At 54.8% G+C, this 19,349-nt stretch overlaps 2 protein-coding genes across 5 annotated transcripts in view; one reads left to right on the top strand and one right to left on the bottom strand.

The window, feature by feature from the left end:
• Positions 1-45: 45 nt before the first annotated feature.
• Positions 46-2,094, bottom strand: TAF11 (TATA-box binding protein associated factor 11). Its single transcript, XM_032710800.1, has 5 exons — positions 1,897-2,094; positions 1,681-1,820; positions 1,429-1,516; positions 1,130-1,226; positions 46-487 (listed from the first exon to the last, which is right to left on the bottom strand). Exons 1-5 carry the CDS (start codon positions 2,068-2,070, stop codon positions 357-359), a joined length of 630 nt encoding a protein of 209 aa, XP_032566691.1. The 5' UTR covers positions 2,071-2,094; the 3' UTR covers positions 46-356.
• Positions 2,095-2,220: 126 nt separating this feature from the next.
• The window catches only part of ANKS1A (ankyrin repeat and sterile alpha motif domain containing 1A), an 82,190-nt gene continuing 65,061 nt past the window's right edge, over positions 2,221-19,349 (top strand). The window contains exon 1 of one of the 4 annotated variants that reach the window (XM_032710799.1): positions 2,221-2,862. In XM_032710799.1, coding sequence (XP_032566690.1) covers positions 2,654-2,862 — 209 coding nt within the window. In that variant the 5' untranslated portion in view covers positions 2,221-2,653. The remainder of the gene's footprint in view (positions 2,863-19,349) is intronic. The other 3 variants (XM_032710796.1, XM_032710794.1, XM_032710797.1) reach the window with 3 other exon arrangements.

Genomic DNA, 19,349 nt, shown 5'->3' with positions numbered 1-19,349 from the left:
CACAGCCTCAGCCTGCCCTGCCCCTGCACACAGCGAGTCCAGCCGGGCCACCAACACAGAGCAACTTTAATGTACAAAAAAGCCACATCTGGGCCAGCAGGAAGCACAGCCCTGGGGGGTGAATACTCTGAAGGCCGTGGACGTTCCTCTCCCTGCTGTGCTGAGGCAGAGGAGCCCATGGCTCCAGGTCTGGAGCAGCTCCTGGCTCTGCCCAGTGCAGGGTTCTGAGCAGTGACTCAGGACTGTCCCTCTGGTCCCCGAGGTCTCACACCCCTCCCCAAGGGGCCTCAGGTTGTGGCTCAGCTGGGGAGGGTCCGAGGGGTTGCTGTTTCAGCCCCTCTCTGCTCCAGGGCCAGTCAGTGGAAGATGATCTTCTTGTACTTGGAGTTGGGGATCTGCCCTCGTGCCTTGAGCCTCCGCACGGCCTCTCTCATGTGCTTGGGCTGCAGGGGGGGCAGCTCCCCCCACTTCTCACACACGTCCAGGGCTGAACAACAAATACAGAGGTCACAGGAGGGGACACCTGAGCCCTCCCCCTCTCCTGCTGCTTCAGCTGCACTTGGAAAGGCAACAGGTAATGCTTGTGTTTAGGGTTTACAGCTCCTGCTTTGCCAATGCCCAGGACTGAACCTGCTCCATGAGCTCCTCCCTGACAGGAGTCCCAGGAGTGACCAGGACAAAGGGCCTCTGAACTGCTCAGCCAGTGTGGATGTGCTGGATCCAGTCCCACAGGGACTGATGTGCTTAAACCCAGGGCTGGGTGGGCTCTGGGGGGCTGTGGACAGAGGGGCTGTGCTCCCCTTGCTCCCTGTGACAGGCCCCAGGGCTGCAGGACCCCCAGCCCAGCTGGAACAGCTCCCAGGTCTCAAGGAACTCCTTTGTTCTCAGCAGCACTAAGGGGAGCCCTGGGCTGAGGGACAGAGCTGGAGCCCCAGGATCTCCTCGTGAGGAGGAACAGCAGCAGGACCTGGCTCAGGGCAGGGCCCCTGCTGGGACAGAGGGGCTGTGCCAGCCCAGGCTGCCCTCGCTGTTCTGCCCTGAGCTGGGGCTGCCACTGGACCGGGGCCTCCCCCAGCCCTGCTTGTGTCCTGAGCTCCAGGCGCTGAATTCCCACCCGGGCTCCACTCACCCTCCTCCACCACCTCCCCCACGAAGACCTTGGAGATGCCGGACATGGCGATGACGACGTTCTGGGACACCGAGGTGCCTGTGATGGACTGGATGAGCTGGGGGGACAGGCAGGGACAGTCAGAGACCCTCACCTTGACCCACAGAGGCCCCCGGCCCCCCCAGGCTGCAGCCCCGCGCCGGCACCGCCGGGGGGCAGCGGCAGTGCCGGGACACCGGGCTGAGCCGCGGGGCCGGGGCGGCTGAGGAGGGTCCCGGGGGGCCCCTCAGCCCTGTCCCGAACGCCCCTGCCTGTCGTACCCGTTTGATGGCGGCCTTGGGGAAGGCAGAGCGACGGTACATCTCGTACCGGTTCAGCTGCTCCTCGGAGAAGGACGAGACCAGAATCCTGCGGGGAGGGAGAACGATCGCTCACAGCAAAAATACAGCTCCGAGGCTTCTTCGGGTCCCTGCGGCCGCCGTGCAAAGGCGCCTCAGCCGGGGCGGGCAGGGCTGGGCTGTGCCCTTCTCGGGGGTGAGAGGGGGGATCTGGGACGGGTCCCCGGCACTCACTGCATCTTCTGGATCTCGTCCTCATCCACCTTCTGTTTCTTCTCCTTCCGCTCCTTCAGCTCCAGCTTCACCTTCCTGGCCGCGCTCGGCTGCAGCCCGGGCTCGTCCCCGTCCGCCGCCTCCCCCTCCGCGCTCCTCACCTGAAGGACAGCGCAGCGCTCGCTCTGCGGCCGCTCGGCCCCTCCCGGGCCCGCTCCCGCCCGGCCCCGCTCTCACCTCCCCGTCCGCCCCCTCCGCCTTGGGCTCGCCGCCTCCGCCGGCCTCTCCCGCCTCGCCCTCCCCCTCCGCGGCCGCCGCGTCCCCCACGCCGTGTCCCGCGGTCGGGGCCGGGCCCGGAGGCGGTTCCGCGGCCGCGGCGGCTCCGAGCGGGTCCCGGGCCGGGTCCGCCATGGCCGCGCCCGCGGCGCCGCCTGATGACGCAATACTGCGAGTCCCCGAGAGGTGGGCCTGTCGTCATGGTAACGGAACTGCCACGGCGCCTTCTGATGACGTAATAAATGGAGCCAGGTGAGGGGCGGAGCCTGTCGCCATGGCAGCGGCGCCGCGGCGGCACCCCGATGACGATTAACTAAGAGCGCCGTGAGGGGCGTGGTTTTTTATCGCCATGGCAACGGCTCAGAGCCCCACCTCTTGGTGACGCACAGATAGGGGCAGGGCGAGGAGGGGCGAGGCCTGTCGCCATGGCAACGGCGCTGCCGCGGAGGGGCCCGTGCTGGGCCCAGCCCCGCCCCGAGCCGGAGCTCCACACCCGGCTGCTCCCGCGGGGCAGAGAGCCGGGACACGGCGCTGGAGCGGCACTGCAGCCCAGCCCCGCCACTGAGGGGAGGAAACCCCCCAGACCCCGCCCAGAAACGGGCGCGGCCTGAGGGACAGGGCGGGGCTGGGGGCGGGCCCTGCGTGGGTCCCGCCCCATCTGATCCCGCCCCCCGAGGCCCCGCCCCGGAAGTGTCGCGGGCGCGGGGCCGCGCCGGCCATGGGGAAGGAGCAGGAGCTGCTGGAGGCCGCGCGCACCGGGAACCTCCCGGCCGTGGAGAAGCTGCTCTCGGGGAAGCGCCTCAGCTCCGGCTTCGGCGGCTCCGGCGGGGGAGGCAGCGGCGGCGGCTCCGCAGGGGCGGGCGGCGGCGGTGGCGGCGGCGGCGGTGGGAGCGGCGGTGTGGGGCACCCGCTGTCCAGCCTGCTCAGGTGAGCGCGGCCCCGGGGCGGGCGGGGAGGGCGTTGTGCGAGGCCAGGGAGGGAGCGGGGAGCTGGGGTGCGGGGCCGGGGGTGCGGGACTGCGGCGCAGACGGAGGGTCGGGTGTGCCCGTGGGGGTTGCGGGACACGGGAATGCCGGGGGTGTCCCTGGAGGGGCAGCGCGGCGGGGGAAGCCGGGGGTCCGTCCCCGGGGGAGGCAGGTCAGAGCTGGAGGCGCCTCAGGTGGGGGTCGAGGGTGGGATAAGACATCGTGGAGGGTTGTGAGAGGTGTGGGGACCCCGAGGGGTTCGGTGGGACCGGGGGCGCGGGGGGAGCCGCGGCAGAGCCCCTTGGGCCGGTGTGCCTCCGTTTGGCCAGGAGGGGAGGCTGTCTGTCTGTCTGTCTGTCTGTTTGGAGCGGGCACTGCCGGGGCTGGCGCTGCCCAGGGGTGGCCTGTTGCCCCGGGACCGAAGCGCGGCTGTGCGGGCGCTCCGACTGGTGTGACTGGGGAGCTGTGGTGCGTCTGGAGGGTTCTGGCTGCAGCCCAGGACGTGCGAGGGGTCCCGCGGTGGGAGAGCTGCCGGCTGTGGGTGTTGGGTGAGGTGTCCAGGCCCTGCTGGGGCATCCTCTCAGTGACCCCCTGCGGGGTCGGGGTCGGCTCTGGGGGGTCTCCGTCAGTGGCTTTGGTGTCCCCAGCCCTGCGTTGTGCAATTCTCTGGTTTGAAGCTCTTGGACCTTTTTTAGTTTTTTTTTCTCCTCCCCTTTTTCGGCATCTGCTGAGGAAACCACTCAGTGCTGTGCTTCTGGAGCCACAGCTTTGTGCCACTTCAGCCTCTGCTGGAAATGCTGCTGCTCCTGGTCCCTGAGCAACTGGTTTGTACTGGAGCATGGGGAGGAGATTTGTGCCACTGTCACTACACGCCCTGACTGTTGAGAGGGATGTGATTGGCCCGGTTGTGGCCAAATTTGATGTGTTTTCCCTTTGTCATAACCTGATCCCTGTCTGGGGCAGAGGCCCTGGCCAGGAGAGCTACCCTGGGGCACAGGTTTGTGTTTCTGAAACGTGAATGTGCCCCTGAGTCAGACTGTGTCTTTCTCCTTGGATACATTAAATACTCTGAGCCCTGGTTTGGGAGGGGAGTTGCTGCAGCCCCTCAAGGGGTGGCTGTGCTGGCGGGGTGCTCGGGTCAGTGTGGAGGCTCTGGTTAAACACCCTGAGCTGCACCAGCTCCTCACGGGGCCCTTTCCCCGCAGACACGGTGCCCGTGGGGCTGTTTGACTCTGGCCGTGGCTTTGTGCACAGACACGTCTGACAGTGCCTGTCACAGCCGTCACCGTGTCCGCTGACGTGGCTCTTGGGGACACTGCAATGGTCCTTTTCCCCTCCCGAGTCCCAGTCCCGAGGCTGTTTCCCTGCACTGTGTGTTCTGTGTGTGTCTGACAGTGGTTCCGGGTCTGGCAGCGCGTCCTTAACTCGCTGTGTGGCACCTGCTGCCACTGAGGGGCTTTGGATTGTTTCCCACCTCCTGACCCTTTGTTGGGCTTTGGCTCTGGGTTAAGTGGCTCCAGGTGAGGAGCTTGTGATGAGGTTTGGATGAGAAGCAGCTGCTGAGTGTCCCTGCAAGGAGAGGCCCAAGGGAGCAGCTGGGACAGATCAATTTTAGGGATGTGTTTGGTGGAGGAAACCTCACCTTTCCAACACTACAACATGGGAGCTTTTCTAGTGTAGGGTGTTGCCCCCTCAGCTGTGGGGAGAGTTCTGCCCTTGGTCAGGTCTGTGTGCTCCATGTTTTCCCTTCCTCAGGCAGCTGCCCCCTCCTGCTCAGGCTGATCCCTGCTCCTGCCGAGGCTCCTCCCGTCTGTAAGGATCTGTCCCAACATGGGAGCTGCTGAGCTGCCCTCCACCCCCGGAGCTCATTCCTACTGCAGGGTCATGAATGCTCAGCTGGGCTGGCAGAACTCCCTTGTTCCTTCCTCCTCTTGATTTTGGTTCCTTTGGATGTCGCTATTTAGTTCCTATTTTATTTAAGTCCCACTGTTTGGACAACCTGTTCCCAAAGCCCATGTGTCCCGAAGTGCCTGTCTCAGCTTTTTCTGGCAGTTCTGCAACATTTCAGGCATCTCAAAGATACAATTTTGGATGAGGTACAAACCAGGCATTTCCTGGAATTCCCATGTTACACCTGGTAGGTGCTGAGCTGGTGCTTGCTCTGAGCTAGCACTCATCAGTTTGGGCCATTTTTCTTCCAAAGAGAACAAGTGCTGCTCCATGAAGTAGTAGAAGATTCCCCTGGCAGTAAATTCCTTGGAATGCGATGTTTTATCACATCACCTGAGCTGCCACTGTGCCTGTTATCAGGCAAATGTGAACTTTGTCACAGTCCAGGCTGTGCTGAGGCTGAGCCAGCCCACTGGGTGTGGAGCCATGCACAGACTGCAATCACCTCCAGCTGCAGGTGAGCAGGAAGCAGGACAGGATGGAGCGGGATAAGCCACAGGAGCAGTAATTGCGAAGACAATGGACGTCTGTCCTGAGGGGTGAAGGTGCAGGGTGTAACACTCAGGATTTCGGGCAGAGGGACAAACCCTGGTGGGGTGGGGGAACGAGGAGGAGATGGGAGTCTGGCGTTTGCCAGAGATGGTGGGCTCACAAAGAGGTGGTGGCTGCCAGGGTTTGGGAGGCTCAGTGGCCCCGGGATCAGCCCTTGTGCCATGGGATCCACAGGGCCTGGGAACGTGCTGGGGGCCGGCCCCGGCCCCTCGGCTGTGCCCGGCTGCTCCGGCTCCACACCTGACCACAGCCCAGGCAAAGGCACCACGGGAGGACCAGTGAGCAGCCAGAGGGAAAATCCACTCCATGCACGTGCAGCTTAGGGCTTATGAGCAGCAGCAAGTCCAGAAATGCACCGTGAATCCATGAGGGTTCTTGGATTTTCAGGGGCACTTTTGCATCAAGGCTGCAGAATTTGGATTTATTGGTTTTGGGTTTTTTTAGTGCTTCACTGTGAAGTTAAAGGCAGGAAACAACAAAATAATCTGTGGCTGAGCTATCAGGCTGCATTCAGGAGGTTTTGCCAGGAGCAGTGAGGGATGGGTTGTGTTAAAGCCAAATCTGCAGAAAAAGCTTTTTATTTTTAACTATTGCTGTGAAAAACCTGGATCTTTGTTGCTGGGAGGGGAAACCGAGGCTGCTGCTAAGCCCTAGATGAGCTATGCAATCCTCTGGGAATGTATCAAGGAGACACTTCTGCTGGGAAGGAGGAGTTTGGGTGCACATCTGTTGTGGGAAGGGTTGGGTGCTGCTCCACAGAAGCCACAGCCTGTGTTCCAGCCCATTTGCAGCAGTTGCTGCTGGTGAGGGGGTCTGGGTGGTTTAGGGAACGACGTGGTGGGATGGCAGAACATTTGAAGTGGGTTCTGACAATTCAAGGGCGGTTTAGAGTCAGAAAAATGAGTTATATTAAAACAAAGAGGGGTTTGGTGTTTGCTCTGGTGTGGCTGATAGTTCACAGCATCACAGGGGAGCTGCTCCCACTGCGTCCCCACAGAACTGGGCAGCACTGGGTCTGTCCCTCTCCTGCTGCTGTGATTAAGCATCTCACCCACTTCAGGCTGCCTCCTCTCCATGCCCTGCCGTGCACACACCACAGGACAGAGCCCTCTGTAATTGCACACCCAGCAGGGGCTGCTGGACGTGCTCCTGCCACAGGCCTCTGCTGGGAATTGTTTCCTGAGCACTTCTTAAAGAATTCGAAGGCTGCAGTTACTGGCTGTGTGATCTCCTGGTGCAGCTTTGGAAGGTTTTATTTGCGTGCTCTGGTCACGGTTCCGTGCTCGGGGCTGGGTCAGGAGCACAGGGCTCTCCCTGCTGTGGGACCTCCCAGTTCCACTCGCCCAGGCCACGGGTGCTGCTGCTCCCCTCTGTAGAGCAGGACTCGGGGTTATGCAGCACCCAGTCTTTACCCACGTGCTGAGTCCTCTGGTGCTCTGAGACTCGCTCTCTTGGGAGTGTCAGTGTGTCAACGTGTTTATGTCAGCTGGAGGGTGAGAAACACATAAGCTTACTTTTTGCCTTGCTTTGAGAGTGTTTTGAAGTACCAGTTGGGTTTTGGAAATATCCATGTGCTTGCAGAGGTTACCTCAAATATTCCATGAGGGAGTTGCTGTGGGCTGAGATGTGGTGTGGGGAATATTAGGTGGGTCAGAGTCTCAGGTGAGGAGTGTCAGGTGGGTTAGATTGTGTTGAGGATGCTGGAACCAAGGCAGCTGCTGCCCACTGACAGGTGCAGTGTGTTAGCAGTCACAGTGTCCTGTGGTGGCAAGAGCAGAGCCCAGACATAGGGCTCCCCGGTGTTTTTCCAGTTGTCAGGTTACACACCTTCCCAGGAGCATTTGCAGGGCTCACTTAAAGTTTGTGCTCTGCCCCATTGTGGGAGGAGCAGTGAAACACATCCATGACACACATTTACTCGTTTCCGTGCTGTGCTCAGGCCTGGCTCCAGTGCTGGCTGGAGGATCCTGAACAGTATGAGGACTGAGCAGGTGGTTTGTGCTCAGATGCTTGTGAGACTTGGGTGCACTGAGGGGATGTTGTGAGGTAATGCATTGTTTCAGTGAGACAGGACAAACAAGCAGGATAGAACATAGACATACATGGAAGGTGTGGCGCAGAGTAGAGGGGATACAGAAGGGAGGAAATGCACCCCAGACCAGAGGGAAAGCCTCTTGCAGCTGCCCCTGGACAAGGGGAAGGCAGTTCCCAGAGGCTGAGTCCCTCCTGTGGCAGTGCCCAAGGGGCTGCCTGGCTGGCTGGAGACAGAGCGTGTGCCAACACCTCCACTCCATGTGAGCCCTCTGCCTTTCCCAGGCTGTGCCATGCAGCTGTGGAGTGCTCTTGTGCTCCAGCTGTGGGAATCCTTTCAAGGTGAAGTGTCCTTGAGATGAGAAGGTGCCTCTGAACACGGGTGATGGCCATTTCCTCTTGGCACTGCAGCGCGAGCTCTGCCCGATGCTGAGCTGGCACTGCCACCATCCCAAAGCTGCCGCTCTGGAGTACAGCTTAGTCATGGAAATGAGATAAATCCTATTTCACAGAAACTGGTAAAAATAAAACTGTTGAGGATTGATTTGTTTCTATAGCAACCGACTGGAGAAGCGAATGCAGCTGCTGTCTGCAGGAGGGAGGAAAACAGCACTGGAGGTGTGGGTGCACCTGGGCCGGCTGTGGGCAACAGGAGAGCTTGGGGGGCTGGGGAGGGAGAGAGGCTCAGTTAGAGACAGGACAGCAGAGTGTGAGCTGCCTTTGGAACAACATTGGAGCTGGAGTGCATGTGCCCTCTTCTACACAAAACCTGGAGAGCCTGTGTGATGTCCTCAGAGTTCTGCATGTCCTGCTTCCCAAAGGACTGTGCTCCTGCACCCTCATGGGGAGGGAAATGCCCTGCTCAGGGCATTGATGCCATGTGGTGCCTGGGTGTCCATCGTGTCATGGGCACATTTCTAAACCTAAATCTGAAGTTGCTTTGTCCTGTTGCCGTGGCTTGATGAGAAATGTTCAGCTTTGAGAAGTTTGGATGAATAGTGGAGCTAAATTTTCTCGATTACCCTTTAACTCAAACTGAACAGCTGGATGCTGCACAGCAGCCTGGGCCAGGGCAGGGGTTTCTGTTTGTATCCTGGAAGAAAATCTAGTTGGGCTTCCAGACTGCTGGATAAGGAGCTTGAGTTTGGAACCAGCTGTGGCACACACAGTGTAATAAGGTGGCTGTTTCCCCAGGGTTAGTGAGGGTGAGCTGCTTAAGTGCTGGGGAGGCTGCAGGATGCCAAGTGCTGGGACTGTGTGTTTAGGTAAGTGCTTAACCTGCTGACGTGTCCCATCTCTTGTGGCTGCTGAGAATTTCAGGTGACAATCAGTGTGAACACCCAACATAGCAGGGTGTTGAGGGAATTACAGGAGGAGGAGTGTGTGCCTGGCTTTACTGGGTGCTCTGCAAGAGCCTGAGATTTTCAACTGAAGGGAAGTTGAGCTTGAGTTGATGTTCAGGTTTGGTAAACCCAGGTACATTTGCACTCCTCCCTTGTTATTTAAACACGTGGTTTCTTTTAAAGGGAAATTAGATTTAAAAATTAACCTCAGGCTTTTTCCAGCTCAAAGGAAGTGTCTGTAGTGCCACGTACTGAGGATGCAAGAACAAAACCCTGTCTGAGAGCGAGTGCCATAAATATTATGTAAATATATTATCTCATTAGATTTCTATCTAATGCCATTGGCTGCCGTTGTGCAGATCCTGGGGTGAGCAAGGCTGAAGATGTCATAGGTGGTCTTTCAAATGTAATACTGAGGTGGGTTGGAAATTAGGTGAAACAACTTTTGCCTCATCCTAGTTAAGACAGTGTGAGAAATCCTCTCAAGATTGGCATTACAAAGTGCCTGGTTTTAGAACAGAATCAATTCCAGAGCCTGGGTGGCCACTGAGGTTTGAAGCAGGAATCCAGGGGTGCTCCCCAGGCCTGCCACTGAAAGCTGGGAGGGCAGCTGGCTGGGAGGGCAGTATTGACCAGAGAAGAGGCTCAGAACTGGGTCTGTTATGCTTGCAGAGAAGTAGGCAGAAATATTTTAAGGGTTTTGGAATGTCTTATGTTGTGTATGTTCCCCAAAGAAAATGAGGTTTTTCCAGGTGAGGAAAAAACCTGTTTGAGACCGGCTGGTCATTGTGGGCAAAGTCAGAGCTGGCATGTGGGTGAAAGCAGGGCTGGAAGCTGCAGGTGCACTGTGAAATGTGTAGGAACAGCTCTCTGTGCTGCCTGTTCATTGCTGGTTCAGTTTCCCAGCGTTGAGGGTTGGCACAGCTGCCTCTCTGGCTCTGAGGGAGCAGTCCCTGCCCTTCCCAGGGCTCTCGGAGCAGGAGCAGGGCAGGACCATCACGCTCCCTATGCTCCTTGGCTGCCTGCCTTATGCTCTCAGCTCTGGCCTTATCTCTGTACAGATAGTGCAGATGAGTAATGACAACTCTCTGGGAGCTAGCTCAGGATTTGGGAATAATTTCCTGCCTTGGCCATTCACTCTTGTTCCTGTTCTGTAAGGGACTGGATTTCAGGGATGCTTCTGCAGTAAAAGGATGTCCTTTCTGATTTTTGTCTTTCTTTTCCTGAGCTTTCTCAGGAACTGGTGTGTAAGTCGATGCTTTCCCTGCTTGCGTGGCACATACCAGGAAGGAGCAGGGGTTGATCACAGTGATCACAGAGCTCTTTGACTGCTCAGGTGTGTCTCCTGTGCTCCCACTGGAGCCACCGTGGCGGGTGTAAAACTTCTGTTTTACCTCCTTCCCTCGCTATCTTTGCTCTCCTTTCCCTGTCACTTGCTCTTTGGGCACCCAGTTAAAAAGCTCATCAAGAAGGAATGTCTCTGGAGTCGGTGGTATGTCTGTGCCTTGTTTGCATCCCACACTGTTGCCAGTTAATCTCTCCTTGCTGTGTCTTTCTTTAGCCCTCAGGGACTCCTGGTTAAGCTGGAGCTGGGATTTGATACAGGCTTAAATGGAGCCATGTGGGTGAGCTGCTGGGCTGCTGGTGTGGGCTGCGTTCAAGGGCAAAGTCTGCTCAAAACGCTTCAGTGGAAGCTTTGTTGTGGCTCTGAATTCTCCACTCCCGTGTCCCCTTCCTCGAGGGCCTCGTGTCCCATCCCATTGTTCTGGTGTTCAGTATCAGAGCAACTCATTTCCTTTTACTCACACGCAGCAGTGTTTCACAGCCCGTTGTGATGTGCGGGCCAGTGCCTGGGGGTCCCTCCTGAGATGTGGGAACAGTCGGGCACTGTGGTGCCAGCACCGATTCAAAGCCCTTGTGTCGCTGATCTGAGCATGTCACAAGGGAAGGGGAATGTCGTGCGAGTCTCCATCTCACTGGTTTCAGTCTCCCTAAGGCAAAAGTGCACTCTGGATGCAGTTGTTGGTACAAAATAATTGCATTTGCTTTTTAATTGCTGTAGGGAAGGGGTAATTCAGTCCCTGAATGTCTGTTTCTGTGGCTCTGCTTGACTTGGCCTATTTACCTGCTTCTCATCCACCCCAGGTCAGACACGCTGCAGTTCAGCATTCCAGGCATCAGGGCTGGGCAGCAGCCAGGCTGAAGGGACGGGAGTGTGTTTGGGGTGACACAAAGGGAGCCGTGGTGGCCCAGGGAGTGTGTTTGGGGTGACACAAAGGGAGCCGTGGTGGCCCAGGGAGCAGCGAGCAGCGGCGCGTGGCCACCTCGAGCAGCCTGTTGGCACTGAGATGGAGAGAACATGGGCGTGGGTTTATTGTTTCTGTACAGAGCAGGTCTGAGCCTGCACCAGGGGGACGGTGTCTGTGTTTAAATAAAGTGTCCACCTTCCCTATGCCCTTCCAGGTGCAAGGTTCCTGCTAGAAATCCCAAATTTTGGATCAGATCTCTGTTCTGGGAAACAGAGTGCTGGAAACAAACAGTAACTTTGAGCTGTTCTGATCCCATTGGTGTTGTCTGACAGTGCCCACGTGGCCGTTGTGCAGAGCAGACAGTGAGCACAGAGGCACGTTTTCTGCCATCCCAAAACACGTAACTGGCACATCCGTTCCTGTGCAGGGGCACTGACGGGCGGGGGAGGGAATGTTTTTTCTGGGCAAATTCCTTTTGGTGACATTTTTACTCCAAGCTCAGAGCTTTGTGCCTGTCAGAAGGGAATGGTGCAGATGGACATGTATGACTCCAGACACGATGCTCCATTGCCGTTGGCTGACTGACATGTCCCGTGGGATTCTGCAGCTTGTTAAATCATCTCACAAAGGAGACGGGGGAGGGAAAGCCCAGTACAAGGTTGCCAGCTGTAATCAGCTCGGTGCTGCAGCATTTGCTGCTTGGTGGCTTTGATCAGGAATTTGTGGCTGCCCAGGCAGCTTCCTTCTGTTTCTCTGGGAGTGCTGGATGGAGGGAAGGCCCAAGGGAAAGTCTGCACCATCTACACATGTCCTGCTAATTTTCTCTGCACCTAGTTCTTTTGTATTGTATTTTCTTGCAGTTAGTGGCATCTTCTCCAGTGCTGTGGGAGCAGAGCTGAGCTGCAAACAGAGAGCAGGGAATGCTTCCCTGAGCAGTGCTCTGATTCCTGTTTGCAGATCTGGGATGTTGCCGGCTCCAGGCTGGTTTATCACATTCATAACATTGCTCAGTTCATTGAATTTTTGCACGAATGTTTTGATTCCTTTTGCTCCTACTCCTCAAAACCCCATCTAGTCAGATGCAAAAGAGGAGAATGGGCTGCAAAATTGGCATTTGGTAAACCTAGTGAGAGATTTGTGAACATTTGGTAAATGTTGTCAAATCTGTCCTCTCTTAGGGGTCACTTTCCCACTTCGAAGGGCAGCTTCAGGGCTTCCTGTCAAACCTTCCATCTGCATGTTGGGTGGCTGCCTTCCCATTTTCCCTGCTCTTCTCCTACTATCGTGCTGCCCTTGGACAGGGTGTGGAGAGGAGGATGCTCCTGCACACATCAGACCCCAGAGCTCCTGGACCCCTCCCCAGAGACTTTGCTTTCCCTGACTCGACTACTGACACTTTTTACACTTCTCCCAGCAAAGCTCATTTGGCCATGGCCTGTGATGAACCTGTGTTGTGTGGGACTGTTCCCTGGCCTGTCATCAGCTGCAGATGCTCTCTAATGGGAGTGGATTGCAGAGTGCCTGTAATGCTTTTAAGAATAAAGGGCAGCACATGCACTCAAACCAGACCTGGATTTTTCCTGTCCTGCAGCTCTTTCTTTGCTCTGGCTCAGAGGGGTTCTCTGATGTAGCACACCCTGCACGCCTGACCTGGCCTTTCTGTCCCCACTGCGTAATGTGGGTGACAGAGCCCACTGCCACCTCCCACCATACATTAAATAAATGCACTCCACTGCCAGGAGCCATCTGTAAGGCTAGGGCTGCCCTCTTCCTGGTGGGGATTTTAGCTTGGATGGACGAGTTTCTATTAGTGATGCCAACCCTGTCTGGTTCCTTTCTAGCGTGAGCTGCAAGCCCAGGGTTAAATGTGTGATTGTCATAGTCTGCACCAACCTGAACAACCTCCCTCTGGAAATGAGGGGTAGGAGATGGCAGGCTGGTTCTGAGGGAAACAGATGAGCTCACCTTCTGCCTCTCAGCTCCTGAACTGATCCTTCACAGGCTTTGCAAACCCGCGCAGGTTTCCTGCTCCTGGCCACCCGCAGCACGAGGAGTGACTCTGCTCCATTCCATGGCAGAAGGGACAATTTGGCCATCAGAGGGTTGGTTGCTGCACGGTGTGTCTCCACTGGTGGAAGTGCTTGTTTCTCACAGGGCACTGTTGACCTTATGCTGGCTGAACTGTCTGTGGGTGTTGGGCAACGAGGCTGGAGCTGTTGGTGATCATTGTTCAGAACTGTTTAACTCAGAATGAGCTGATAAAGTGGAAGCTTGGGGTCTGGTTCTGTGCAGAGGGCCAGGCATGGCTCTGCCTTCAGCCAAAGTGGGACTGAACCTGAAGGTTTTCACTGGAGTCCCTGGTCAGTGGCTCTGCCTTCACCGCTGGGTGCCTCGGGTAGGTCTTGCACTGGCTCTGGTGTTGTGCAATGTCAGCTGGGTCACTTCCACATTCCCTGCCTGTATTAAGGTCCCCGTTTTCCCCCATCCATTCTGGCATCCTGTATTTGAGCTCATGATCCTTTAACTTTGAGGGAAATCCACCTGCTTTTCTTTTAGCAAATGAAAATCTGGACCAAGAAGTTGAGGAGTGCAGAAGCTTTGGCTTCCTTTGCAGCTGGGATCTGACTGGCTGCTTTCCGTGGGCTTTCCCAAAACCTGCCAAGAGGAGCTGAGACAGTATTACTTGTGATCCAGTCACGTTCTCCCTTGCCCCAGCAATACTCTGCTTTAATCTTCTCCAGCCTTGCATCAGCTGTTTATTTTTGGAAAGGCTGTTGCATTATCTGGTGGTTGAGGCAAGCAGGGAGTTGGGTTCCTGCTCTGTTGGGAGTCCCACCATGCTGGACCCTTCCCATTGGCAGGGTGGAAACAGCAGTGGCTTCCTCACCCTTCAGGAAAACATAAGCAGCTCTCTGATTCTGAGGCCTTGCCCAAAGTGTTTGATTGTTTGTGTTCCCCTCTGTAAGCAGGAAATGCCAAGTGAGGGTCGTGTTCACTGCAGGAATCCAGCAGTTGTATGGATGTGGATAGCTGGGATGTGTGAATGACCTGCTGTAGTGGCCTCTGGGTAATGGACTTGAGGGAATCTGCCTCCAGGCCTCTCTTTGTCTCTAAGGCATTGAGCAAGGTCCACAAACATCTGGGGCCAGTGCTCAACTGCTTTAAACTTCCTAATGACCTTGGGCCAAGCCACTCTCTCCACTGGTGTCTTGTGTCCAGTATCAAGCTTTTTGTCTTTGATGTTGGGTGTGCAAATACACAGGTGCAATGGCCTCTGCTCTGCACAGGCACCAGTCCCTGAGGGTTCCTGATCCTTCCGTAATCCACCTTAGTGAGATCAGAAACCAGCCCTGAAGGGTCATCATTTGAGCTGAAAACACCAAGTTGTTCTCTAGGCTTGGCCCTGCTCTAGCCCCCTGCCTGGGATGATTTTGTGAGTAAAGTTACTGCAGTTGGGAAGAAAGAAATGGAAAAGCAAGAGGACAAATATGGTCTTGTTTAAAGGAACTTCGGGGTTTGACCGTGACCTAAAGCATGTGCTTTATTCAGCAGTTTTTACAAGCAGGAAGCTTTATTTAAAGGCTACAGCACTTGCTGAATCGTGGAGCAGGAGAAAACTGAGTGCAAGAAGTAGTTTCAGAGAAGCAGATTTTGCTATTTTCAGAGCTTTCCTGATGTCCTCACCATTGGGTTTTAATTGCCTTGAGCAGGTGCTTCAGGAGCATCATTAGATGCTGCTCTGGTGCAGCAAAGGGGGTGAGATCTGGGTAATCTTTGAGAATGTTGGGTTTGTGATAGAGACCATTAAGTTAAAAACAACACCCCTCTTTGATGTGAAGGGGTTTGGGGGGATTTTGGGGGAGAAACAAGAAAGCAATGGTGGTCAAATTGGCTTCAGACCTTTACTGAGGACCTGTATTTACAGTGGTCTCCTGCCTGCACTGGGATCTGTGCTTTCTGTTTAATCAGAAATAACCCAGAGTCACTCTGTACACAGAGTTCTGGGCTTTGACCTCTTCTCTCAGCTCCCTGTTTCCATACCTTAGGAGAACTCTGGCCTTCCTGGCAGAGCTGAAGAGGAGGGGAGAGACTGATGTACTTGACTGCAGTCTGCACATATAAATAGTTCTCCTCTTGGATCCTTCCAGTCTGATCTTCTGGGTGATTTGACCTTTCTTTGATAAAAGCTTTCTTTATTTGCAGGAATAAAAGGTCAAAGGGTAGGAGAGGACACAGCAGATTTTTTTTTTAAATATATTTATATCTTGGCAGTTGGTTTCTGCAGCACCCAGCACTCACTGCTGGGCCAGCTCCCCCCTGGGCTCCAGCTTTCCTCCTTCTCTGAGCTCCTTTAGTAAACTTGGCATTTAACTCTAAAGCATTGACCTGAAGATTTCTAAGGAAGTTTATGGAAGTGTTTTATCGTGGGGACACGCATGTCTTCCCACAGGGATGGATGTCCTGGCTCCAGTCCGCAGCCCTGCTGCCTCCTGGGCAGGTCACTTTGGGCACAGGGCTCATTTTATGCCCACTGCACCACTGACCCTGGTTTTCCTTGGTTCATAACTTCAGCTGAAAGAAAAGCTGGTGTTAAATGCTGCTGGTTTTTCCTGTGTTCAACCTGAAGTAGTTTGAGCTCAGCATCCAAACACAGCTTGGCTTAATGTGTAAAACCATGGGACTCTGGCACTGCCCAGGTTATGAACGAGCAAGGGCAGCACAGGTGCAGTGTTAGAAGTGCTCCAGATGGCACACGAGGCTTTCTGGCTTGAGTTCTAACCATTAATTGCCACTTTAAATCCAGCAATAAATTATTTGGGCAACCACAGTGCAGGATCCCCCTGCCAGGAACAAACCAGAGCTGAGCACTACTCAGTCCCCTTTGTGCTTCAGGCCAGCACAGCTGGATGGGGCAGGGCACTCCTGCACTCACTTCTGGCTGTGGTTTAAGCCATCCATCGTCCTGCACACCCTGTTGTTGGTGTTGGAGGTGTACTGCATGCATGTGTTGGCTTGTGTTTGCTCCCGGGGCACGAGATGGTGTGCGGGATGCCTCAGGATAAGCCTCTGATCCTTTGCAAATTGGATTTTGTGGCTCACTTGCCTGTCCTCTTGGATGAAGGTTCCCCTTAGCTGCCTCTCCTCTAGCAGAGCTGATGTCCATCTCAGGACTGCAAAGCCTTTTAGAATGCTCTGTGGATCAGGAGTCACTCAGAGGGAACAGGGACAGACTTTCCATTTCCCATGGAACACGCTCTAGAGTGAGTCTGTTGCTTCATTCCCTTCTGAATTTCCACTTGGTCTGCACAAGATTCCCACTGGTTTGGTGCCTTTCCTGCTGGTTTTGCTCACTGCAGCACCGAGGTGTTCCTGGCTAGCAGCCCCCAGTGATGATGGGTATTGCAGGAAGCCTCTGAGCCACATGGGTCGTAGTGATTGTGTGCTGGGGAGACAATGGACTGCTCAGGAAAGGTCTGCTTCTAATAGGTTTGAAACCAGTTCAATTGGAGATTGGAGGCTATTAAATTTTACCCCTAAAGAAGACAATGCAGGAAAAAGTACTATGTTGGCACAGGGGGGATTGCCAGGGCTTGTGATAAACGCTGTGTGATTCCTGGAAGGATGAAGTGTAAAGCACACCAGCACGCACGGGTGGTGGGTTGTGCTGGTGAGGGCCATCATCAGGAAAGGTGAGCAGTTCCAGTTTACCTGTAAGAGCATACTGGTTTGAGTTCCATTACCTGTTCTGGGAGAGGGTGGTGGCACTGGTGAGGGGCAGCAGACACCACACTCCTTTCACAGCAAGGTCGGGAGCAGCCCCAGCCCCTCACTCACACTGTTCTGCACTGATGTGAACAGGACACCTTCCACGGTTGGGGGTGTACAAGTTTCGAGCTGGCTTCCCGCCAAGTCCCCCGAAACTCGACAACAAGAACCCGCCTCCCAGAGAGGGAAAAAGGGAAAGAAAAAAAACCAAGCAGCCAAAGCTATAGCAAAATATATATATATATATATATATGTATATGCTTTACATATGAGACAGATACACAAAAGGAGAATACCACACACCGGGGGGGGGGAAGGGGGGGAAAGGGAGAAGGACAAAAAGGGGCGAGGACCGAACAAGTCAAACGGCCAGCCGAAGGCAAACTAGCAAAAATCTCACCACTTCCCTTCGAACAGGCAGGATGACCAGACACGGTCCTCGGCTCTCCCCTCACGCGCGGCAGATAACGGCAGTCACTATAGGCCTCGGCTCCAGATAAGCCCGACCGAAACAGGGATCCACCGTTCTCGAACCTCACCGGAGAGGAAGAGAGCGAGATCCCTCCCGCTGGCTTTATTTATACCTCAAGTTACGTAAAGGAATAGCATGGAATACTTCCGTGATCACTTTTCTAGTTCCTTCCTGGCTACAAGTTGGTCTCCAGGAAGGCCTAGAGTGAAACCACCACATTCTCCACCCCTTATTCCATACTATTTCTTTACGTAACACCTATGTTTCATGTTCGCCTACATCCCGCGCATATATAGCATAGTTGTCTCGTCGTTGGAAAATCAATGCCGATGTCAGTTCAGTCCAGATCTTTGGTCTCCTCAGTCACAATTACAGTTTCGATTTATGGCTGTTTCGTCACTGGGCTGTTTCATCGCCGGATACCAGCATCAGCTTAGTTCAGGTCTCTCTCTCATCTGGTGACTGGCTTCCTGTAAAAACACAACTTAGGACCTACAATTAGTTTTTCCCCAGGGCTAAATTTCCTTGAGGCACACACTGGATGACTCCATCCTTCCTCATTAACCACCACGTATGTCCTGGCCCTTGAGCAAAGACAATCCCACGAATGGGTTTGTCTTGGCCTGAGGCAGGGGTAACCCAAACAGCTTTCCCTAGCATTCCCCTCAAATGGATCGCTGGAACTTTATCTCCATCAACAATGTGAAGGGATTCTGCCTGTGCAGGGCCAGCTCGATTGACAGAACCCCTGGTGTTAACTAGCCAGGTAGCCTTGGCTAAGTTTTTGTCCCAGTTTTTATAAGTTCCTTCTCCTAATGACTTTAGAGTGGTCTTCAATAGTCCATTATATCTCTCAACCTTCCCAGCAGCTGGTGCATGATAAGGAATGTGGTACACCCATTCGATACCATGTTCCCTCGCCCAAGTGGTGACTAATTGATTTTTGAAATGAGTCCCGTTGTCTGACTCAATACGTTCTGGGGTCCCGTGTCTCCACAGGACCTGCTTTTCAAGGCCCAGAATGGTATTCCGGGCCGTTGCGTGGGGCACCGAAAAAGTCTCTAACCATCCCGTTGTTGCTTCCACCATGGTAAGTACATAGCACTTACCTTGGCGAGTCTGTGGCAGTTTGATATAATCAACCTGCCATGCCTCTCCATACTTATACTTATCCCATCGTCCACCATACCATAGGGGCTTCAGTCTTTTTGCCTGCTTAATAGCGGCACAGGTCTCACAATCATGGATAACTTCAGAAATGATATCCATGGTTAAATCCACCCCTCGGTCTCGTGCCCATCTGTGGGTGGCATCTCGGCCCTGATGACCGGAAGCATCATGGGCCCATCGAGCCAGAAACAGCTCTCCCTTCTGCTGCCAGTCTAGGTCTACTTGTGACACCCCTATCTGTGCAGCTCGGTCAGCTTCTCTGTTGTTATTATGTTCTTCATTAGCTCGCTTCTTGGACACATGGGCATCTACATGGTGGACTCTCACATTCAGACTCTTCGCTCTGGCAGCGATGTCCTGCCACAAGTCAGCAGCCCAGATGGGTTTTCCTCCACGCCTCCAGTTCATCTTTTTCCATCGGTCTAACCATCCCCACAGAGCATTGGCTATCATCCACGAGTCTGTGTAGAGGTAGAGTCTCGGCCATCCTTCTCGTTCGGCGATGTCCAGGGCCAATTGGACGGCTTTGAGCTCTGCAAATTGACTCGACTCGCCTTGACCCTCGGCAGCTTCTGCCACTCGTCGGGTGGGACTCCAAACGGCTGCTTTCCACTTCCGGTTCCTTCCTACAATACGGCAAGAACCATCAGTGAAAAGGGCATAACACCTTTCTTCATCTGGCAGCTGATCAAATGGCGGAGCTTCTTCAGCTCGGCTCACTGGCTCTTCTTCTTCTTCTGCCAGACTGAAGTTCCCACCTTCAGGCCAATTTGTGATAACCTCCAGAATTCCAGGGCGATTTGAGCTTCCCAATCGTACACGCTGCGTAATCAAGGCTATCCACTTGCTCCACGTAGCATCGGTGGCATGATGCGTAGGGGGCACCTTCCCTTTGAACATCCAACTCAAGACTGGT

Source organism: Chiroxiphia lanceolata, chromosome 25 (assembly GCF_009829145.1).
Source record: "Chiroxiphia lanceolata isolate bChiLan1 chromosome 25, bChiLan1.pri, whole genome shotgun sequence".
NCBI classification, from domain to species: Eukaryota; Metazoa; Chordata; class Aves; order Passeriformes; family Pipridae; genus Chiroxiphia; species Chiroxiphia lanceolata.
Note: the sequence above shows the minus strand (reverse complement) of the source record. Positions and strands in the feature narration are given on the sequence as shown.